This window comes from Coptis chinensis, chromosome 1 (genome assembly GCF_015680905.1).
Source record: "Coptis chinensis isolate HL-2020 chromosome 1, ASM1568090v1, whole genome shotgun sequence".
NCBI lineage: Eukaryota > Viridiplantae > Streptophyta > Magnoliopsida > Ranunculales > Ranunculaceae > Coptis > Coptis chinensis.
The window spans coordinates 3,714,870-3,734,820 of NC_141456.1; the positions used below are offsets into that span (position 1 = coordinate 3,714,870).

Genomic DNA, 19,951 nt, shown 5'->3' on the forward strand with positions numbered 1-19,951 from the left:
TTTGAGGTGTTGCTGTTATTGGGGTGTTTTTGGCAAAGACACGGCTGAGACGAGAAATGGAAGTACACATTGTTGTTTTGAGGTTCGGTCTAAAACCAGTGTGAAGTTTGATGAGGGGTTTTTGAGTATAGGTCTAAAAGATGGACTTGGTTCAGACTTCTGAGTTCTTCCACCACTCAACCTTTTTCTATTCTCTATTTCAGATCCATAAATTTATCATTTTTCAATTAGTGTAGAAACATCTCGCTATTTAAAACATAACTCCATTGGAAAATCTCTGAATTTTTTGGGAAAACAATAATTTTTCAAACAAAAAAACACTGGCCAAGAATCGCTCTTCGAAAAAAAATGCATAGCTAGCATTTTTAGTGCAAAAATAACTTTTCATTTTAGAATATAATGCAAAAGGAAATTTATACGGTAAAATTTGTATGCAAAAATAAATTTACATATTAGAATTGCTATGCAAAAATAAATTTGTATAGTAGTTCAGTTCTACTATAATTTTGCATAGGTTATGATCTGTTTTTTCTATGAAAATTTAACTTTTCATAAATCAAGTTACTATGTAAATTTAAATTTACATAGATCAGTTCTGTCGGATATTAGTTGTAGTAATCTACTGTGTAAAAATACATTTTAACAGGTTGTATAAAATTACATGAGTTCATTTTGTCAGATATTAGATTGGTCAATTTCAAAGAAATGTTATGTGAAAACAATTTATCATGCATAGTTTCTTATTTGTATTGCATACTTGTAAACACACAATTCTAATTAAATTTAAATTTTCATAGATCAAGTTACTATGTAAATTTAAGTTTTCATAGCTCTAGTGATTATGTAAATTTAAGTTTGCATAGTACAAATATTTTTTCATGAGACGTGTTTTGTTTCACAAATCTACTATGTAAACTTAAATTTTCATATGTAAATTCAAATTTTCTTATATCAAACTACTATGTAAATTCAAATTTTCATATATCAAACTACTATGTAAAATTAAATTTTCATATGTCAAACTACTATATAACTATGTAAATTTAAATTTTCACATGAAAATTAGAAGTCGAGCTTGTTCGGATTTTAAAGTTGGTATGGTGCCAATGACTAGTTCATTCCTGGAATTGAAAACATATTGTGTTTTAGAAAATGAAAGTCATAGATCAAATAATAATTGTTACTATGCATTATTATATTTTCTAAGTAGTCAATTAAAAAATTCATGATGTCAGAGTTTTGATAAGCCTTAATAGGTAGGTCTTTGAGTGTTTGTGTCTTTGAAGCTGTTATTATAGGAAATTATTTAGAAAACAAATATGCAGTTATGAGGATGTAAACATGCGGTGATGGTACATAGCAAGACTTAAGTCAAAATATTATTTTGGTTCGATTATTAAAGGTTGTCAGGTCCATATAGTAGTTTTATTCTGCAATCTTAAATTTTCATAATAGTTTTACCCCGCAATCTTAACATTCACTATGCAATATTAAATTTTCATAGTGGTTTTGCTCTGCAATCTTACATTTTCATAGTACGTACTAGGGGTGGGCAATGGGTCGGGTCGGGCTAGCCCGGCCCTAAACATTTAAAGCCCTTCAGATATTAGGGCCGGGTCGGCCCGACCCTAAAAGTCGACATAGGTAGGGTCACAAGTAAGAATTTGGGCTGGAAATGGTGCAGGTTTTGACCCGAATCCGACCCGATCCAAACCCATTTCAACGGGTTTGGACCTTAATAATGAGTCCGAATAAGAAAATGGGTCGGATATGGATTATCCATTTTTAATTCGGATTCAAATATGGTTTTACTCTAAACGGTTCGGATCCTCCTAGATCCGAATCCAAAATATAAAATTTTGTTAATATATCTTCCAAATAATAATAGGTCTCTCTTGTTTGTAGACACGTGGGTGATTGAGAACTTGTGGTTTGCAATTCGGGTCGGGTCGGGTTGGATCCGATTATCCCATTTACAGAAATGGTTCGGATATGGTATGCCATTTTGGATCCATTCGGGTCATGGATCCGGATATGGTTTTGTATTGAAAAAATGGATATGGGCATGGATATAGTCTGATCCGACCCGAACCCGCTCCATTTCCAGCCCTAGTCACAAGTCTAAATCTCAAGCCCTGACCCTGACCCTAGCCCTCTTTAAGGGCTTTAGGGCCGGGCCTATATATTTTCTTTTTTTTTACTACATCAGTTTTAAAACTCATTTATATTACAAAAATGTACAATAATCTACAAACTCAAAGTCCAACCAATCTAGTAATAATCTCAGTATAAGTCCAAAATTTAAAATGCACATCCACAATCTAATGAACTCAAGTACATCGAGAGTTCGAATTTGTTCTTCCTTGTACTCAAACCTCACTAAAATTACATTTAACATTGAAATACATAGACAAATAATTATATTATCATTTTAAAGGAAGAAGTAATAGATATAAAGAAGAAACATAATAGTTTTGGTTAAGTGGTCATGGAAGTTGTTAAACTATTTGTAATATCATAAATTATTTCTATAATAGATTCAAACAAATATAATATTACCCTTCTTCTAATTTAAAAGTGATTCAAGCTTTGTATATGGAAATGAAAATATTGGCTTTTGAACAAGTGATGGAGAAAGGTTTGAGATTATAAATGTCATTTTTCCTCGACAAAGGGTATTTTTGGTTTCTATGTTACAAATGTCCGCTCAGATTTTGTTTTAATGGTGTGGAAGGAAACCTTTAGTTTTAGACTTGGCTTGGATGTGAATAAAAATATAATTTATAAGAAATAAGTGAGAAAAAAATTGAGAATAATAAGTTATGGACTTTGACTTGATGATCAAAGGAATAAAGTCTTATTTTTATTAGGCTAGTGCTCATTTGTTCTTCATGGTTGCTAAGTTGACAAGTTTTTGTTATATAAAACAAGTTATTGGAAGTACCCTTGGGTGTAAGTGATAAATTACAAAGGACAATGTTATTTTAATTGAAAATATTTAACAAAGAGTTGGACAATTATGGTATGTGTATTTATAGTGAAAGTATGAAACAGAGGGGCGGTTAGGGCTTGGTTAGGGCTTAGTTAGGGTTAGGGCCTATGTTTTAGAATCTTAGCCCTAGCCCTACGCCTCTAGAAAGCATTAGGGCGGGGGCGGCCCTAAACTCTATGAGGGCTTTAGTTGTGAGGGCTTTATAGGGCTTAGGGTTGGGTTGGTCAGGGCCGGGTTAGGGTCGTTAGGGCCAAATTCCCACCCCTAGTACGTACTTTTACTTTACAATCTTAAATTTGCATAGTAGTTACTATGTAAATATATATTTACATATATTTTGTCAAGGCATCAGACAATTTCAACCAAGAAATGAGGCTCACCTCCCTCATTCAGAACCAGTTACACTAAACCACCCTCAAATATCCCCTACCCACTAAACTCCCCTATTTTCAAACTGTTTATATATAACCTCCCTGTTTTTGTAAAAATAATTAAACACGGTCTAATTTTAATCTCTTCACCAAAATTGTTTCCTTTTCTTCCCTTTCATATATGGGGGAATATGAAAATAGAGATTTAAGATTGAAGAACACCGAGAATTACGAGAAAAAAATAAAAATGAAGAGCACCGATTGAATAACATCGAAACAGTGATGTTCTTGTTTCGCCATTGAAGAAACAAACTTCCACTTTCAATCTCTCTCTCAATTACCTTCGATTTTTATCAGTAATCAATTTCGATAGGTTTGGTTCGATCTCTCTCTCAATCACCTTCAATTTTTTTCTAGACAGGAGCTTGGTTTGTTTGAAAATTTTGATTTTGAATCTATTAACTAATTTTCTTCAACTGTTTTAGATCTTCTTTAATTTCATCTTATTATTGGGTCTCAATCTTCTTCAAATTAATTTAATAGACTTGATGATGTCATCTCAACTTGTGGGTTTGAACAAATAGTTATATTTTTTCTCTTCTTCTATCTTTTTTCCTTTCTTCCTTCAATTTTTCAGTGTGCAAATGTATTCTCACTATAAATTCTACTATGTAGATATATTTTTACATATGAGTTTTCCTCTGTAAATTTATTTTTGCATACAAATTTTTCTATGTAAATTTATTTTTGCATAGTATGCAAATTTAATTTTTCAAACTAATTTTTCTATGCAAATCTATTTTTGCATAGTAGTTTTATATGATTTTTTTTTTGCATAAGAATTTTACGTTGCGGCTTCTTAATTCATGAAAAGAACTATGAACTCTGCTAATGTCAAAATGCATGACATCTTTCACGATAATCTTCTATAAGTGGTCGGTGAGAAGATGGTTACAGGAGAATTACTGAGACTTTGGACGATGCTAATGTTATAAAGGCCAGCAATCTTAATAACTCTTCAGACAACTTTGCAGCTTGGGATAAAAGGCTTCAAGTGGTTGAGATGCTTGGCATGAAAGTGGGTTTTTTACGTGTTGAATGAAATTAGCCTGATATCTAACATAATATATGTAAATGTATTTTTACATAGTCATTATATATGGCATGTAAATCTATATTTATATAGTAACTTGACTTATGAAAACTTAAATTTACATAATAATTTTTTGGTAATAAAAATTGCTCGACACCTGACAGAATATATGTAAATGTAAAATATAAAAGTTGTTCTCTATGAAGATGCAAGATGTAGACACAATCACTGAAGTTTATCTTGTATCGGTGACATCTAGAATGAAGCAAAGTAACACAAGTTCACTATTATATTTAGGAATTGTGGCGCAAATAACCCAGGAACACGAATTGTAGAAGTTTATACAATTGGGCATAAGCAGCAAGGTTATCTGGCTTCCTGATTCTTTCACCAGATTTAGCACAACCTTTAACCTTTCTGCAAATGTCACCGGGATTTGATTAATTAAATGTGTCAGCTATGTTGAGCTCCAATTTTAAACTACTCATTACAAAAAAACACACTCAAGGAAACTAAAACTTCATATTAACCACTCAACTTGGTTCTACTTGTAGATCAATAATAAACAAGCAAATGTATCATCATATATGTCTACTCAAACAAAGTTCCTAATATAATCAAAACTAAACCAAGCTCAGAGACGACGATTATTTCCCAAGGCATGTAATTCACCTAGGATTAGGTGGGCGACAGTTAGCAGCGGAGACCCTGGAACCCCATTCAAGCAGCCTTGTGGCAGATAATCTCAATGAAGCACAAACAATCCTTCTTTGCTCCTGTTGCTATCTCAATTGCTTCCACAAGCTCTTCCTCATATCGAAGATCTAAATGTCTTGTATAGCCTATTCTCGTTTACATTCTGTTATAATGACATAAAACCAATTAATAACAAAGATCATCTATGTAAAATTTAAAATACAGAATTGTATTACTATACAAATTTAAGAATGCAGAGTATAAATATTATGCAAATCTAAGAATGCAAAGTAAAAGTATTATGCAAAGTTGAGAATGTAGAGTAAAATTACCACCACACATTACACAAACATGAAAAAACAAATAAAAAATAGGGTTAGTTAGACTTACCCCGTTGGGGATTATACCAATACCAATCGGTTCCCCCACTACACAGATAACTTGTATGTGAACTCAATTCAACTCCGGACAAAATCTAAATATCAACTACAACCTATACTAACATGCCCAACTCGCTAAACAACTATCAACAACAAATAATAATGTAAAGCAGTAAAAGGCAAACCACAACACAAAGATTTCCGTGGTTCGGCCAATGATGCCTACTTCCACAAGAGCCAGTTCTTAATAACGTGGGAAGGAAGATTACAATCTCTCCTTTTCAGTCTCTCACCTTACTAGATCACTCTTATCTCTTTACAGGGTTGTATCTCTGTAAAGGTTATCTCTCTTTGTTTTAGTCTGGATTCCAATCCTTCTGACTTGTTTTTCTGTTGGTTTGGTTTTCCAAAACCTTGATTTTGGTTTTTATCTCCAAAAACCAAATTTCATGGATCTTGTAGCAAGCCCACGAAAAATAGACTGAAGCTGGCGCTCACTCTCTGCCAGTGTCGCAATGAAGACTGGAAGCCGAGCCAGGCGCCACTTTGGCGGTCGCCTATGTTCTTGGAACTCGAAATGAAGTCGCGCTTCTATCTGGAAAGGGCGCGCTTCGACTTAATCGATGCGAATGCCGAATTACCGTTTACGTCGACTCGGTTTCTCTCCTCATGTGAGGGATAACTCAACAATCTCCCCTCCCCGAGCGGTGAGGGGGATACCTCCATGCAATTGCCAAATCAGCGGGGAGGTGTCTTTGCCATTCCCGGAATAGCACAACAAACATCAAACTTACCTTTCGGTAAGACTTTGGTCATCATATCCGACCCGTTCTTGTCGGTATGGATCTTCTCGATACACAAATGCTTGTCTTCGAAAGTACTTCTCTAATCCAATGATAACGCATGCGTGTATGTGCTTGGATCTAGAATGAAAACTTCGGATTCTTGCTCAAGTGGATGGCGCCTCGGTATCACATAGAACTACAAACTGTTTTTACGCTTTAGCCTTAGTTAGTCGAAGAACCTCTTCATCCATAGCAACTCTTTGCAACACTTTCGGTGGCTGCAATATACTCGGCTTCAGAAGTGGAGAGGGCAACACACTTTTGCAACTTTGATTGCCAAGAAACTCCCCCCGCAAAAGTAACCGTGATAACCGGAGGTGGACTTCATCGAAGTCAACATCACCGCCATATGCGCATCGGTGTAGCCTTCAAGTAAGGGCTTACTTCCACCAAAGCACAAACATGATTTGGAAGTGCCTTGGAGATATCTCAATATCCACTTAACACCTTCCCAATGTTCTTTACCCGTTTGATGAAATCGCTTACAACCCCAACGGCGAAAGCAATATCCGGCCTAGTACACACCATGGCATACATCAAAGCGCCCCCGGGATGCATAAGGAATCTTTTCCATCGACTCTGCTCATGCTCACCCTTAGGACACATCTCTTTGGTCATGCGGGGCGCCACCAATTAACCGACAAGGCTTCGCGATCCATGTTGAATCTTTTCAACACCTTTCCAATGTAGCTTTCTTGAAAAGCCACAACTTTCCACTCTTTTCTCATCACGGTGATCCGCATCCCAAGTATCTGCTTTGCTTGACCCAAATCCTTCATCTCAAAGGACTTACTCAAGTCTTTCTTCACTTGGATATCTTGTTGATGTTTGGGCCAACTATCAACATATCATCCACATACACAATATAAGACTATGAAATCTCCATCCGAAATCTCTCAACAAACGCGACAATGATCGGAAGCAGGACTTCTTGTATCCTTGCTTCGCCATAAAGGAGTCAAACTTTATGTACCAATTGTCTCGGTGCTTGCTTCAACCCATACAAGCTCTTTATCGGCTTGCATACTAGGTGCTCCTTGCCTTTGACCTCAAACCCTCTCGGGTGGTCCATGTAGACATCTTCTTCAAGGTCTCCATGAAGAAAAGTCGTCTTAACATCTAGCTGCTCAACCTCTAGGTTCATACTTGCGGCCATACCCAATACCACCGGATAGAAGTCATCTTCACTACGGGGAGAAAAATCTCATCAAAGTCAATTCCTTTCCTTTGACCGAATCCGCTTCAACAAGGCAAGCTTTGTGCCTTGGGGTGAGGATTGTTCTCCTCATGCTTGACTTTGTATATCCACTTATTCTTGAGAACTTTTCTCCCCGGTTTCTCAACTAACTTCGTAAGTGTGATTCTTATGCAAAGAATCCATCTCGTCATGTGGCCTTCAACCACTTTTCTTTATGCGTACGCTTCAAGTGCCTCTTGATAGTACATAGGTTCTCCACCATCCGATAGTAGTAATGCGTCGCGTATGTGGTGGATACCTGGTTGAAGCTATTCTCCCTCTGTCGGACCTCCTTTTTCCCCATCTGCGGTGCCTCGGGAGGTTGCACTTCGCTTTATTCACGGGTGGTGGTTCATGCATCTCATCTGCATCTTCTATACCAATAGGTTCTATCCCATCATGAGCAATAGGATTCTCATCATGACCTTCAAACTCATGGTTCTCTGCATTCTCAATGCCTTCGCGACGTTCCACGGTAGGAACTTCGGTTCAATCAACAAGATCATTGGTGAAAGCCTCAGAAGCTTCTCACCCTCCTCAAAGTCTCCGCTATGGTTTGGTCTTCTAAGAACACAACATCTCGACTTCGGATTACCTTCTTGTTAATCGGATCATAGAGTTTGTAACCAAACTTTTCATCTCCATAACCCGGAAAAATGCCGCTTTGCTTGGCTTTGTCATCAAGCTTGAATCTCTCATCCTTCGAATATGCACAAATGCCCCGCAAAATACCCTCAAGTATCCATAATCAACATCTCTCGACCATACTCTCTGCGGATAATCACTATTCGGAGGCTTTCTTTTAGTGACAGTTGATCACATGCACGGTATGTACGCGATTGCTTCTACCCAAGAGTTTCTAGGTAGCTTAGAGTGAGATAACATGCATCTTATCCTCTCTAATGGTGGTGCGTTCATTCTCTCGCTATTCCATTCTCGTTGCGGTGTCTTGGGAACGGTGCGCTCATGACCGAATCCCATGACTCGGCAATACTCTTCAAATGGCCCAATGTACTCACCCCCATTATCCGAGCGAATACACTTCAACAACTTCCCGTCTCTCTTTCCACCATCTTTGTGGAATTTCTCAAACACGCCAAGTACTTCATCCTTGGTCTTCGACTATAGGCCCATATCTTTCTTGGCGATCATCAATGAATGTCAAGAAGTACGAAACTCCCCCGTGGGACTTCACTCTCATAGGACCACATAAGTTTGTGTGCACTAGCTCAAGGACGATGTCCTTTCGTGAGAGACGGAATCTTTGGAAAGACACCCTGTGTTGCTTTCCTACCAAACAATGAGTACATGTATTTAAATGTGTACCTTTAATGTCCGGCATGGCCTTTTTGCTTAGCAAGAACTTCCATCCCTTTTATGCCCATGTGACCCACGGTCTCTTGTGCCACCAGCTCGGATGAAGCTTCTTCTTCGCGCGCGATTCGCTTTAAAACACAAACTAGCCTTGTGTTTTTTGTAAAGAGAGCAAGTTTTCTTTCCTCGGCTGCTTCTGATGGAACCTCGGTTCGGGTTTCCATACCCGTTACCAAACGAGTTTACAAAGCCATCATCATCTAATTTCCCCCCGAAAATTAGGCTTAGCGTATGTCGGGGACATGTCTTACATCCTTGAGTGTCAAGGTGTAGCCGACATTGGTTTCTACATGAACATCTCCAATGCCTATAATCTTGAGACTCCATCATTTACCCATCCTTACTTCACCATATTCACCACACCGTAGGTAGTGAAGAATCCCCATCGCGGCGATTAATGGCGTGATAGGATGCTCCTCAGTATCTATCACCCACTCAGATTCGACATGAGGTACTAAGACAAAGACACACCACATCCGACCACAATTCCCACTAGGTCGCCGACTAGTCGCGGTAGTATCTCGCTGTGTTTCCGTTCCTCTGCACCATGTCTTCATGTACACAGTTATTCTTCTCATCCCTCTTCAGTGTTCTGCACTCATATCTGAAGTGGCCTTTGGTGGCACAATAGTAACATTGCCTCTCTGCCTTAGGAGTTCTAGCTTCACCCCTAGATTTACTTCTGTCATCACCTCTAGAACGAGATGGTTTTCTGCTTCGACCTCTCCCCCGTTTCTCTGTGAAAAGGACCTCTGAGTTAGAAGAGCTGCTTCTTGCACTCCTTCTAGTCTCCTCATTCAACAAAGACGTGGTAGCCATCTCCATGGTAACAATTCCATCCTTGGCTGCTCCATGTAGAGAAACTGCTAATGTCTCCCAACTTTCGGGTAGAGAGCCTAATAGAAACAAAGCCTCAACTTCGTCTCCCAAATTGATCTTCATCAAATGCATCTGATTGATGATATTCTGTACTTCATTAAGATGCTTTCGGACATTGAAGAACCTTCTTGATACCGTGGTTCCGCAAAACTTCTTAACGACTAGCACTTTGTTTCCACCCGACTTCCTCTCATAAAGGTCTTCGAGTTTCTTCCATAGACTGAAGGCTGTAGTCTCTTGGGCCACATGGTGAAAGACACTGTCGTCTATCCATTGTCGAATGTACCCAATAGCTTTTCTCGTCAAGCTTTTCCATTCAAATTTCATCGATCTTTTACGGTTTTACTCCCTCATTCTCAATGGGAAGTGCCAAGTCCTTGCAAGATAGCAAAGTCTTCCATCTTGGCTTTCCGGATGGTGTAGTTCTTCCTATTCAGACTCATCATCACGAGTGTTCACGGAATGGTCCATCTCTACAAGTTATTTAACCTCAAATCTTCTCTCGGGAATTTCGTGAAAACACCTTCTCTAACCAAGATTCGGATAACACCCTAGGCTATTCTAACCAAGGCTCTGATACCACTTGTTGGGGATTATACCAATACCAATCGGTTCCCCCACTACACAGATAACTTGTATGTGAACTCAATTCAACTCCGGACAAAATCTAAATATCAACTACAACCTATACTAACATGCCCAACTCGCTAAACAACTATCAACAACAAATAATAATGTAAAGCAGTAAAAGGCAAACCACAACACAAAGATTTACCGTGGTTCGGCCAATGATGCCTACTTCCACAAGAGCCAGTTCTTAATAACGTGGGAAGGAAGATTACAATCTCTCCTTTTCAGTCTCTCACCTTACTAGATCACTCTTATCTCTTTACAGGGTTGTATCTCTGTAAAGGTTATCTCTCTTTGTTTTAGTCTGGATTCCAATCCTTCTGACTTGTTTTTCTGTTGGTTTGGTTTTCCAAAACCTTGATTTTGGTTTTTATCTCCAAAAACCAAATTTCGCGGATACTGTAGCAAGCCCACGAAAATAGACTGGAGCGCTGGCGCTTCACTGGCGCCGAAGTCGCTACAAGACTGGAAGTTTGGCGCTGGCGGCGCCACTTTGAAGCTGGTCGCCTCTATGTTACTGGAACTCTGAAGAAGTCGCTTCTATCTGGCCTGGGCCTTCTCGACTTGTCGCGATGCGAATTCGCCCGTTTACGTCGGCTCCAGTTTCTCTCCTCATGTGAGGGATAACTCCAACACCCCCATTACTAGTTGTAATTAGTGTTACACCCCCATTACTAGTTGTAATTAGTGTTACCCCCCATTTGAGTGATCCAACGGTCATATTTCTTCATCCTAAAAAAAAAATTCATCTCAGAACCGTTGGATCTTGCAATTGCGGGGGTATCACTAATATTTTTGAAAAACCGACTCTAACTAACCCTAAAAAATACTATGTAAATTTAAGAATGCATAGTACAAATACTATGCAAATCTAAGAATGCAGAGTAAAATTTAAGAATGCAGAGTAAAAATACTATACAAAGTCAAGAATGCAAAGTACAAATACTATGCAAAGTTAAGAATGCAGAGTAAAATTACCACCACACATTACACAAACATGAAAAAGCAAATAAAAAATATTATGCAAATTTAAGAATGCAGAGTAAAAACAACTACGAAGATATAAAAATGCATAGTAAAACTATTACATACACAAACATAAAAATCTAAAGTTGAAATTGCAAAACTATGAAAATTTTAACTGATTTTAACAAGATTTGGTTTGTTCATAGGTTTTGGAGCAGTCATTTTCTCAATTTTATCTCCATCTCTTCTAGAACTTGAAGGTTTGATTTTAAGAATGCAGACTAAAACTATTACGCAAATATAAGAATGCAGAGTAAACACATACTACATCTTCAGAGATTTTGTGAATTTAGTTTGCAAACATAAGAATGCAAACTAACCACAGACTACACATTCAACTTTAGTAATTAAATTACATGGAAGATGCTTACCCATGCAAATGATGAGAAATATAGACACTTTGGTGGAGAACATCCAATTAGCTTCATTACTTCCTTGGGGAGGTGGAAGTACACGTACCAATCAATAATCTACCATAAACAGTAAGAAAAATAAGTAAATTGCAAGTTTTTTCATTTCAAAAGATTTGAGTAATCTTTTGTCAGGAAATAAAGAGAGAGTAAAGAGAGTTTATGGTGGTGTCGGGAAATAGAGAGAGAGAGTAAGGAGATGTGAGGGTTTATGGTGTGAGGAAAAAATTTCAAATGTGAAAAAGATGAAGGAGAGGCTAGGGTTGTTTACGGTGGTGTTGGGATAGTTTTTAGGGGTATTTTTGTCAATTTATTTTGTTTTCGAAAAGAGGGGTGTATTGTTAGTTTGTTCGCATACAGGGAGGTTTTATGTAACGATTTTTTGGTGAGGGAGATTAAACCCAAAATCTGCAATTTCAACTCTCCAATTTTGTCTCTGCATTTGCTTTGGTTTCTCCTTACCCATCACTTTTGAGTAGATTAAAGCGATCGTTCTCTCCCATGCAAGATCTCCTACTTCACTAACCTCTTCAAATCAAATAAACACCAACTTATTTCCTAGAAACATTTCATCAAACAAATTCCATTCAATTTACTGATCTCTCATCAATCATCGAGTGCTAATAACGCCCTGGTTCAAACTCCCTAAAATGTCTCATTGGCTTATAAATATCATTATGAAGATGTATGTGGTAAAGAGTATTTTCACATAAAAATCAAATACCAATGACTCTCTTCAATGGTAAAAGAAACAAAGTTAAAATCAGTGTTTTCGTTGGCTTCTTCGTTAGAGCGAACTCAACAAAAAAAGAACATACGGTGGTTATTTATTGAGAAGGGCAAAAAAGGAAATAGATAAGTGTGGAGATAAAAATTAGACCGAGATTTGCGTCCATTATAGAAAGTAGGGAGGTTAATTGGTTGGATTTGAATAATAGGGAGGTTTTATGGGTACGTCCGTAAGCAGGGGGTTTACATATAACTGAACCAAAATGAGGGGGCTAAGGCCCATTTCTTGGAATAGGAACTCCCATTTACATCCGAAATAGGAAAATAACATACCTTCCAATTTAATAACAAATTCGCTTTACGTGAAAACTTCGGGTAATTGAGGACCAAATATGGGCTTCCAAATGGGTCTCTATAAAATTAAATATGGGCAATAGTTAGCCTTAGTTTCTTTGCCTTCGATTCCCATAGTTTAATAAAATTAAATCGCCCATATTACTTCTCTCCACTCTTCCCACAAACAATATATGCACCAATTAGTTTTTCACCCCACTACTTCATAAGACATTCATCACACACACACATCATCATTCAGAAACGAATAATAATACTAACCTTTCCCTTTTCGTTGTCTTTGCATAAACGTTTCCACCGATTCGAAACTTGATTTCCAGTTCCTCATGGCATGATGACTTGCCACACCATATCACTCACCCTTGTATATCTTTCACTACTTAAGTTTTTTCTATCTTTTTTCTCGCTTATTACTTCGAATATATATTGTAGAATTTAACACCTAATTAAAGAGACAAAACACAAGGATTTATAGTGGTTCGGTGCCAATGCGGCAACCTACGTCCACGGGAGAAGAAGAGTTTTTTTTTTTTGTTTGCATGCAAGTAGGATGTTTTATTAATTGGTAAAAAAGAATACAACTCAGTCAAAATGGATTTACAACAGACTCTAATCAAATCTGTAGTAAGTCCGGTGAGGACATTCTAGGGACCTAATGAAAGGGGGTCTATTGGGACTCCAATAGATCTCTCCTTTTTGCAAAGTTGATCCATGTTTTGCGGCCGCATCTGCCCCAAAGTTTGCTTCTCTGAGTGTATGTGAGATTTTCCAGTCAGTAATCCTTGATGCTCTATACCACCGTGCTCTCAGCCACCATGGGACTTCTCCTTTTTGGAATGCTAAAACAACTGCCATAGAGTCACTCTCTATCCAGATTTTCTGCCATCCTTTTTCCACACAGTTTCGGCTGCTAATACCACTGCCAAACTTTCTGCCTCATAGTTTGTAGTGACCCCTAGACCTTGTACCAATGTACCCAGAACTTCAGCCGTATAGCTCCTAAAAATGACTCCCGCACCCCCATTTCCTGGATTTCCGATTGCCGAACCATCTGTGTTAGCCTTGACTACCCCTATATCAGGAGGGATCCAAGACACTTCCCTGATTTTACTCGCCGGTCGCACTCTTCGATTGATGTTCAATTGGTGTAGAATCTGAAGATCGATGGCAGAATTGCTCATCGTCCCCGATAGAAGGATGCCAGCGATGCTTACCCCTTTGAGGACTTCGCATTTTATCCTTTGCTGGTTTAGCTTCCCATCATCCCAGAAAATGCTATTACGAGCTTTCCATAGTTGCACTATGATATGGATAGCCGCAACATTCCGTGAGCCGCCTCCATTATCCGGGCGTGTCCTCTTCCTGCCTCCATGATTGCTTTTAAGGTGATGCCTGAGGGCTTTACTCCAAAGTAAGACGAAGCCCATTGCCACAGTGCCGTAGCCTCTTCACACTCCCAGAGCATATGCTTCACGCTTTCTGATTCCTTCCCACAGAGCCTACATCGCGAAGCAAGATGGACTCCTTTTCTTTGCACTCTGTCATCAGTTGGGACCACTCGATGAATCAGTTTCCAAGCTAGGCCAGCTTGTCTGGGGTGGATATGACGAGCCCACACCCACTTATACCAGCTGATCTTGTTTTCTTTTTTTCTAATCACCTCGAACCCTTGTTTCACTGTGAACATCCCATCATGAGAGGGTTTCCAGATTCTGGTATCGTGCTCTTCTCCTGTTGGTGGGTTGAGGTGATGGACCTCGATGCCCGCTTTCAACAGCACTTCTTGGATAGGTGCTGCGATATGCCATTTGTTGTTGTTGATGAGGTCTGAGACCTTTGCCGAGAATTCTCTCCAGTTTATACCCTGAACCACTTCTGCCACTGTTGTTGATGAGGGAGAAGAATAGTTTATTGCTTGATTAATTTTGGTTTGTGTTACAGAGGTGTTTATATAGCACAACATGAGTGCATATTCGTGTCTCTTGTTTCTAAAAGGATTGGAAACTTTCCTTTATAGAAAACATACGAATCTGTCAAACCTTTGTCAAAACCGACTAGGGCACGCCCGCGCTCATATTAGTCTTTCTCAAGGCGCAACCCGCGCTCTTGCCTTGACAAACCTCTAGGCGATGGAGCGCGCCCCGCCCTCGACTTTGCCTGGCCAAGAGCGCGCCCACGCCTTCTCTTACTTCTCCCACACTCCCCCTCAAGTTGGTGAGAAGACATCCAACGAACCCAACTTGGAGAGAATATCATGGAACTTGGAAGCTGGAAGTCCCTTGGTAAAAATGTCTGCAAGCTGATGGTCACTTCGAACAAAGGAGGTAGTGACAATGTTAAACTGTACTTTTTCACGCACAAAATGACAGTCAACTTCAATATGCTTAGTTTTCTCATGAAACACCGGATTTGCAACAATGTGCACAGTAAAGTGTAGTTGGCAGATGCAACCCAAAACACAAATCCTTCAGAAGAGCGCGAAGCCATATGATTTCACTGGTGGTGGAAGCCATAGCCCTGTACTCAGCTTCTGCACTAGAATGAGCCACTACATTCTGTTTCTTGCTCTTCCAAGTGACTAAATTACCTCCCACAAAGGTACAATAATCAGAAGTAGACCTCCGATCAACTGGACATCCTGCCCAATTAGCATCTGTATAAGCAGTAATAGATGTATGCCCATTTTTCCGCATCCAAATACCTCTGCCTGGTGACCCTTTCAGATACTGCAGTATTCTAGAAACTGCATTCATATGTGGAGTCCTTGGAGCATGCATAAAACGACTAACCAAGCTCACTGCATAAGAAATATATGGTCGGGTAATAGTTAAATATATTAGTTTACCAACTAATCACTGATACTAACCAATGTCAGTAAGAAGATCTCCAGTGTGATCCAACTTGGCTCCACTGTTAGTTGGAGAATCAGCTGGTTTTACCCCTAGCTTTCCTGCTTTACTCAAAAGGTCCAACACATACTTTCTTTGATTGAGAAATATGCCTCTTTTTGAATAAGCAATTTCAATCCCAATAAAGTACTTCATAATACCCAGATCCTTGATGGAAAATTTCTTGTGCAGTAGATCCTTGAGCTTAGAGATTTCGACATGGTCATTACCTGTGATAACAATGTCATCAACATAAATAAGAACAACAACCAAGCCTGACTTGCTAGACTTAACAAATAAGGAAGGATCAGCATCACTCCGCTTAAGACCGGTCATAGCTAGAACAGAACTGAGCTTGGCATAGCACGCTCGTGGAGATTGTTTAAGTCCATAGATAGCATTTTTTAACTTGCATACTAATCGATGCTCATATACACTTCTTCTTTAAAATCTCCGTATAAGAATGCATTTTTCACATCTATCTGAAATAATTTCTAGTCTTGATTTACAGCTAGAGATATAAGGACTCTAAACGTGTTCATCTTTGCAACTGGTGCAAAAGTCTCCTTGTAGTCCTGACCATAAGTTTGGGTGAATCCCCTAGCAACAAGTCGAGCTTTAGACCTCTCTAAGGAACCATCACTGTTGAACTTGTTTCTGAACACCCACCGACAATCAATAGTTTTCTTTCCATACGATAGCATAACAATATCCCAAGTTTTATTCTCGTCTATAGCACGAAGTTCTTCTTGCATCGCCTTTCTCCATACTGGACGAGAGTTAGCTTCTCTAAAGTTCTTGGGTTCTTGCACGTCATCGACTGTACTTAAGAAAGCATGATGAGAAGAAGTGATATTGGCATACGTTATATACTCCTGTAGAGGATATGAAACATCATGCAAAGAATAAAAATTCCTGTGAGTCACTGGAGGATGCAGTTCTCTATCAGATTTATAGTAATCCTTGAAAGTTACTGGAGGTCACCTCTCTTGTTCAGATTGTCTAGAAACTGGAGGAGCTGGAGGAGCACTAGAGTGCACCAGCACCTCATCTACTAGAGGTCGTGGAGCACCAGAGCGCGCCCCGCCCTCAGTTTGCTCAGTCTGGGAGCGCGCTCGCACCGTTGTTTAAGTAGAGCCCAATTCTTCAGCGACAGGAACTATACCTTCACCAACCATTGGGACAGGAACAATGCCTTTACCAACTGCTGGGAGAGGTGCCAAATCAACCGTAACAGCTGGGAGAGGTGCCAAATCTGCCAAACACTCCCCCTGGGACCGATTCCCAGGTGCAGCTGAATCGTGAAAGAAAGCTTCTGATTCCACAAATCGGACATCACGAGAGACAACCAGTTTTCTTGTCGCCAGATTGTAACATATGTAGTCTTTCTGTATGGTAGAATAACCAACAAACACACATCGAGTGGCCCGAACATCAAGTTTATCTCGATGAATAGCTTGCTGATGCACATAATAAACACACCCAAACACTCGCAGATGAGAGAGATCCAGCGGCCTAGATTTGAGCAATTCCAATGGGGATTTAAACCTAAGAACCTGACTGGGAAGATGATTAATCAAATAGACATCAGTTAAGACACCATGAGACCAGTATTACTTAGGAACATTCATGCCCAACATAAGAGCACGAGTGGTCTCCAAAAGGTGTCTGTTCTTTCTTTCAGCCACGCCATTCTGATGAGGTGTGCTAACACAGCTAGTTTGATGAATTATCCCTTGGCTACGAAGGTACTCAGGTAATAGATCTTTACAAAACTCAGTGCCATTGTCAGATCTAAACATCTTGATTTTTGCACCAAACTGATTAGTAATCATAGTATGAAAATCTTTGAATCTGATCCACAACCTCGATTTTTAGATTTCAACAAATATAACAATGTAGCACGAGATTTATCATCAATAAACAACACAAAATACTTATAGCCATCATAAGAATTAACGGAAGCAGGTCCCCATAAATCAGAGTGAATTAACTCAAACAACTTATTTGACACAGAATTCGAGTTTGGAAAAGATAAACGTGTTTGTTTAGAAAATTGACAAACATCACAAACATCATCAGAGTTTAAAGAAACATGCGGAAACAAATTTGACAGGACATGACTAGATGGATGCCTAAGTCTTTTATGCAAAATTCGACTCTCAAGTAAATCACTAGCTTGACACGCCTTCTTATGTGACTTCAACAAATAGAGTCCATTGGAATAAATTCATTCACCAATTGTCCTCTTTGACTTTTGATCCTGAAAGACGACAGAGTTAGGAAAAAAAATGACATCACGATTTAAAGAATTGGTAAGTTTTCCAACAGATAGAAGTTGAACAGGGAATGAATGAACAACTAGAACATCACTCTTGAGACGTTGATTAAAAAAATCCACTTGACCACTACCTAGAATGGGAACGGTGGAGCCATTGGCTATGGAAATATTATGTTTTTCCATTTTGGACACAAAATTATGGATGGAGGCAGGGAAATTAGCCATATGATCCGTAGCCCTCGAATCAATTATCCATGAGTTACTATTTTGTGGCATAGTAAAATAGGCATGTAAATTACCTGACACATGAGTTGAGACAGACTGACCTTTGCTAGATGACATGGACTTAGTGAGTTGTTGGAGAATTTGACTCAACTGATGACTAATATATGAGTTGGACATTGATGTCTCAGCAATTGCGGCATGCTCTTTCTTGGACAGTTCCTTTTCCTTTTTCAGATGTGGATATAATTCCCAACAATGGTCCTTGGTGTGCCAGTTCTTTCCATAATGATCACAGTGAGACGGTTCCTTTTTTCCCTTTCCTTTTTCGAATCCCTGTGACTTCTTTTGAAAATCATTTTCTGCAAGTAATACAGTAGATTCAGAGATTGAGGACTTTACCTCGGAGTTCATGGTTTTCTTCCTTGTTTCCTCTCTCTGAATAGTTACACAAACAGCGGCAAGTGATGGAAGGGTTTTTTCCATTAGAATATTGTTTTCCAGATTTTCATATTCTGGTTTAAGACTACGAAAAACTGTGAAGATTTTATCCTCTTCAGCCTGTTTCAAAAGAGTCTTAGCATCTGTGGTGTGTGGACGATATATGTTTAACTCATCCCACAATTTCTTCAAATTCCCAAGGTGTTCAGTAAAAGTTTTCTCACCCTGTTGCAAAACACTGATTGCGAGTTGAAGTTCAATCACACGGGCAGAATTGTTCTGGTTTCCATATAAATCTTCAATTGAATCCCACATCTCCTTTGCAGAATCAGAGAAAGTAAAAATTCCAGCAATGGTTAACTCCATCGAATTGAGCAACCAGGATCGAACAGGCTGATAATTGGAAACCTAATTCTCATATTTGGCATCATTAATGGCAGGACACACCTTTGTACCATTAACAAATCCTAATTTTCTCTTGCCACCCAGAGATAGCGAAACAGCCCTAGACCAAGGTATATATAGTGTGTTCCATTCAAAAGAATTGATGACAGCTTCCAACCGGGATTAAAATTAGTCTCTGTTGTAACAGCAGACTTTGGATCTGTCATAGTGTTTTGTTTATTTAGGTTGGTTTAGAGGAGAGATTAAACGATCCACTCTGATACCATGTAGAATTTAACACCTAATTAAAGAGACAAAATACAAGGATTTATAGTGGTTCGGTGCCAATGTGGCAACCTACTACGTCCACAGGATAAGAAGAGTTTATTACTTGATTAATTTTGGTTTGTGTTACAGAGGTATTTATATAGCACAACATGAGTGCATATTCATGTCTCTTGTTTCTAAAAGGATTGGAAACTTTCCTTTATAGAAAACATACGAATCTGTCGAACCTATGTCAACACCGACTAGGGCGCACCTGCGCTCATATTAGTCTTGCTCAAGGCGCGACCCGCGCTCTTGCCTTGACAAACCTTCAGGCAATGGAGCGCACCCCACCCTCGACTTTGCCTGGCCAAGGGCGCACCCGTGCCTTCTCTTACTTCTCCCACATATATTTTCGCAGAACTCTGTCTTTTCACTCTCTACCAAGTATA

General features: G+C 39.0%; 1 protein-coding gene across 1 annotated transcript; it reads right to left on the bottom strand.

Annotated features, from left to right (window-relative positions):
- Nucleotides 1–18,134: 18,134 nt before the first annotated feature.
- Nucleotides 18,135–19,214, bottom strand: LOC147521414 (uncharacterized). Its single transcript, XM_086565658.1, has one exon. It carries the CDS (start codon nt 19,212–19,214, stop codon nt 18,135–18,137), a length of 1,080 nt encoding a protein of 359 aa, XP_086421784.1.
- Nucleotides 19,215–19,951: the final 737 nt, after the last annotated feature.

Coding starts and splice junctions, on each gene's coding strand:
- LOC147521414 (XM_086565658.1), bottom strand. CDS start 19,214: ATGGAGTTAACCATTGCTGGAATTTTTACTTTCTCTGATTCTGCAAAG.